Below are 4,879 nucleotides of genomic sequence, written 5' to 3' on the forward strand. Positions count from 1 at the left end.
GAGCCTTTTTCAGACGATATACATGATTGGGATGGATAGGATCTTGAAAACCTGCAGGTTGTTCCACATAGACTTCCTCTTGTAAAACTCCATTTAGGAACGCACTCTTGACATCCATTTGATAAAGCTTGAACCGAAGATAGCATGCAATGGATAGCAACAATCGAACAGATTCTAAACGTGCAACCGGAGCAAAGGTCTCATCAAAATCCAAACCTTCAATTTGAGTATAACCTTGGGCAACAAGTCTAGCTTTGTTGTGCATGATTTGCCCTTTCTCATCTGTCTTATTTCGAAAGATCCACTTGGTACCAATTACATTTGTGTCTTTGGGACGTGGAACAAGGTACCACACATCATTTCTTTTGAATTGATTTAATTCCTCTTGCATAGCCAGAATCCAGTCATTATCTGCAAGAGCATCAGTTACACTCTTAGGTTCAATAAAGGATACATAGCAGAAATTGGTTACCTCATTACAAACTTGTTGTCGAGTTCTCATTTTATCATTAACATTTCCAATAACATCAGAGGGTGAGTGATCTTTTTGAACTTGTTTAGCACCAGGTCTGCGTATCACAGGATTGAAATGCTGGTTACAATCCTCAAAATCAGTTCCAGTACCACCTACAGGTTCGTGAGTTTCTAGATCTGTATCTTCACTGCTTGGTTCAACCTGTAATATGAAAGTGTCATTTACAACCACATTAGCTGATTCCATCATTATTTTAGTGCGACTATTAAACACCCTATATGCTCGACTATTCATAGAATATCCAAGAAATATTCCAACATCACTTCTTGCATCAAATTTTCCAAGATACTCCCTGTCTTTGTAAATGTAGCATTTACTACCAAAAGTCCTTAAGTGCTTCACATTTGGTTTCTTCCCTTTCCAGATTTCATATGGAGTGCTCTTGGTATGTGGCCTGAAAAACACACGGTTAGATGTATAGCATGCAGTACTAATGGCTTCAGCCCAAAAATGATCTGTCAAATTGGCACTTTTCAACAAGACACGAGCCATGTCAAGAAGGACTCTATTTTTCCTTTCAGCTACCCCATTTTGTTGGGGAGTGATTGGAGCAGAAAATTCATGTTTTATTCCTTTTTCACAACAAAATTTAGAGAAAGCTTGATTTTCAAATTCCGTTCCATGGTCTGTCCTAAGTCTCATGATACAAGAGTTACTGTCATATTTTTCATTCATGATTAGCTTGTACAAAACATAGAAGGAATTAAAAGCTTCTGTCTTATCATGCAAAAAAATGACCCAAGTAAAACGTGAGAAATCATCTACTAAGACAAGAGTATATTTCTTTCCTCCCAAGCTAGCAACTTGTATTGGACCAACTAAATCCATATGCATCAGTTCCAAAGTTTTAGAAGTAGAGATTGAGTTTGTAGCTTTGTGAGGGTTTTTGGTTTGCTTCCCCAGTTGGCACCCTTCACAGACACCCTCACGTTTACCTGAAAGATTAGGCAATCCTCTTACAGATTCACAGTTGGACAATTTAATTAAATCTTGATAATTCATGTGTCCCAAACGTTGATGCCATAAATCAAGATGATCTTTACTTGTCCTAAAACAAACTTGAGAAACTTCATTAGTGGAAAAACAATAACAATTGTCAGATGATCTATTTCCAGTCATCACATTTGATCCATCTTGATTATTGACAATACATTGGGTTTTAGTAAAACTTACCTCACCCATTTCATCACAAAGTTGACTTACGCTGATGAGATTTGCTTGAAGATTTTCAACTAATAAAACATTGTCCAAGTTAGGTGTACCAATTGCCATAATTCTTCCTTTGCCCAAAATCTTGGATTTTCTTCCATCTCCAAAAGTGACCATTCCACTCACGCCTTCTGTAGAGATTTCTGAAAAATATGATTTCTCACCAGTCATGTGTCTTGAACATCCACTATCAAAATACCAAGATTTAGATTTAGAGTCAGAGAGAGCAGTAAGAGCAACAAAACATTTCACATCTAATATTTCATGAACATTAGTTTGATGTGTATCGTTTGAAATTGCCACCAAGCAGTTTTGATTATCCTTTCTCCTCCACACTAGATTTGAAGTTGGTAAAGATAAGGAACGAGAAAGTTTTGACAACCTACTTACCTCTTTTACAAGATAAGCAATCTTGTGTTGAATTCTTACCTGTCCCTCCTTGGTGGGTTTTTGACTTACTGAAATCTGTTGAAGCAGTTTGCATTTTGGTCGGATGTGTCCAAGAGCTCCACAATAGTGACACGTAGGTATGAATCTCCAAGTTGTTTGAGAGGTTGAAATACCAGTAGAAAGTGATGGTTTGACAAACTTTGTGACGGATACAGTGGAAGACTTGTTTATTGAATCAAAACCCAAGCCACGTTTGTCTCCATTGCTTCGACCCATGCTAATCATTTTGTCAATCTTTTCTGCACCAATTGTCAAAGCAATAATCCTTTCCTTTGAACTTTTAAGCTCAATTTCAAGAACTTGTTTGTTAGAGGTCAAAGAATCAATTAATTTATTTTGATCAATGCATTTTTTCTGAAGTATTTCCAATTTTTCATACATACCTTCACCAATTGATTCTGGTTCAGCAGCAGAGGATTGTAATGTCCTGGCAATCCTACTGTTTTCGAGCTCCAGCACAGCAACCTTTTTGGCAAGCTCTTTGTTGTGTTGATTAAGTTTCTGAGAAGCAGCTAGAAGATCGTCATACTTTTCCAGCACATAACCAATATTTGGTTCTTCATCATTCCCATTGTTTTGCTGTGCCTTATCCAAACTGACAGTGGTGATTAATGCAATGGTATTTTCTTCACTTTCTGATTCTGAATCACTGTCACTCCAGGTTACATTCAGTGCTTTGGCTTTGCCGTTTTGCTTCTTTTGTGTGTTGGCACATTCAGAGGATATATGTCCATATCCTTCGCATTCATAGCACTTGACTCTCTCTTTAGTAGTCTTCTTCTCAGTGAACCTGCGAGATTTTACATTACCATCAGTATAATCACCATGCTTAACTTTTGAATTTATACCTGAGTGATTTCTTGAATCATGACTTCTGGAATTTTGATATTTGAAAAACTTCTTGAATTGTCGTGAAAGATAAGCAAATTCCTCCCCATTGAATTCTTCAGATTGGTGTTCACCATCTTCTTTATCAACTACTTTAAGAGCAACGCTTTTATTCTTCTTAGGAGCTAGATGCTTCATCTCATAGGTTTGAAGCGACCCTATGAGTTCACGAACTTTCATAGTATTCAGGTCACGAATCTCTTCAATGGCTGTGATCTTTGGTGAAAAACGTTGAGGCAAGGACCGTAAAATCTTTTTCACCACCCTATCTTCTGGAATTTTTTCACCTAAACTTGAACATGCATTCACAATAATGCAAAGTTTGGCATAAAATTCAGAAAAGGTTTCATTCTCATCCATCATGATTGTCTCAAACTGTAGAGTGTGCATTTGAAGCTTGGCTCCCTTAACAGTATCTGTTCCTTCATGAGTGACCTGCAAAATATCCCAAGCTTCCTTAGAAGTATCACAACTAGATATATATTCAAATTGATCGGAAGAGACAGCAGTAAATATAGCATTTAACCCCTTTTGATTATTTGTACTGTGTGTGGCTTCTGCAGTGGTCCACTCCTCTCTAGATTTGAGAACTGTGGTTTCTTCATCTCCTTTTCCGATCTTCTTTGTGGGATCAGAAAAGCCATGAACCACTGTATACCATACACGTTCATCTAAGGACCAAAGAAACGACTTCATTTTAGCCTTCCAAGCACCATAGTTGTGGCCATCGAAGTATGGTGGGTGTGCAACAGAACCAGCGGCACGATCCATCCTAAGGTATGTTAGATCTAGCTGAGTATGTCCAGCAACCTGCTCTGATACCAATTGAAAATACCTGTAGGATATCTATAAATACCTGGAGAAGGTTAAACAAGCAGATTCGGATTTTGTACAATAAATAATGATCAACCTTTTAAGCAGGATTGATATGAGTTATCAATCCTGAGATGTGCAAAGCTTAAAATAAAAGAACACGCAGATATTTATTTTACGTGGTAAAACCCCACCTCTGGGGAAAATCCACGGGACTCCTTAGTCCAGAACGAATCCACTATAGAATTGAGATTACAAGAAGTACGCACACACACACACTTGTCCTAGACTCAATCTAGACAATGTTTACCGACTTCTTCGTAACTCAGCTTCTGTCACGGGATGATCTTCAACACTCCTTATGTTGAATGCAATACTGGTCGCGATTGCTTCAAGCTCACCGGAGGATAAACACACAAAGTGTCTTGGTGTACTTAACCATATGAGACACCAACATGCATATGTATGAAGTCTGAATGATGAATGAATTCAATTAATCACCAAGCAAATGAAGCACTTGATGATTTACCAAAACAACTAGGTACGGCAGCTTTTCCAAAATATATTCAATGTTCACCAATAATGCCAGACGTTGAAAAGCCGGTATCACAAGAAGGCAAAACCTCCTTTTATGCAAAGCAAGTTTCTCATGAAAGAGAAACTTGTGAGACTACACTTCCAAACCAAATATGACTCTAAGACCAATCCTACGTTGGAAAGCTAAGTATCACAAGAAGGCAAGCCAACCTTTTATTGAAAGCAAGTTTCACACGGGAGAGAAACTTGCAAGACTTCCAAAACAAATATAACTCTAAGACCAATTAAACTAAAACTCTTTGAACCTGGTGCAATATGATCTCCATCAATAAGACGCCACACCAAGGCCAAACACTTATCAGATTAACAATATAAATTATGATTCAATAAAAATACAAAGTCTAATTCATTAAGGACTCTTAAAGATGTCACCAACCAACTCATATT

At 37.6% G+C, this 4,879-nt stretch overlaps 1 protein-coding gene across 1 annotated transcript; it reads right to left on the reverse strand.

Moving 5' to 3' along the window:
* Positions 1 to 1,368: 1,368 nt before the first annotated feature.
* On the reverse strand, positions 1,369 to 3,853 carry LOC117627596. The gene is made up of 2 exons (XM_034359753.1): positions 1,709 to 3,853; positions 1,369 to 1,470 (listed from the first exon to the last, which is right to left on the reverse strand). Exons 1-2 carry the CDS (start codon positions 3,851 to 3,853, stop codon positions 1,369 to 1,371), a joined length of 2,247 nt encoding a protein of 748 aa, XP_034215644.1.
* Positions 3,854 to 4,879: the final 1,026 nt, after the last annotated feature.

This window comes from Prunus dulcis, chromosome 5 (genome assembly GCF_902201215.1).
Source record: "Prunus dulcis chromosome 5, ALMONDv2, whole genome shotgun sequence".
Taxonomy (NCBI): domain Eukaryota; kingdom Viridiplantae; phylum Streptophyta; class Magnoliopsida; order Rosales; family Rosaceae; genus Prunus; species Prunus dulcis.

Coding starts and splice junctions, on each gene's coding strand:
- LOC117627596 (XM_034359753.1), bottom strand. CDS start 3,853: ATGGATCGTGCCGCTGGTTCTGTTGCACACCCACCATACTTCGATGGC. Junction 1,471..1,708: donor TTTGTGATGAAATGGGTGAG/GTAAGTTTTACT, acceptor CTAATCTTTCAG/GTAAACGTGAGGGTGTCTGT.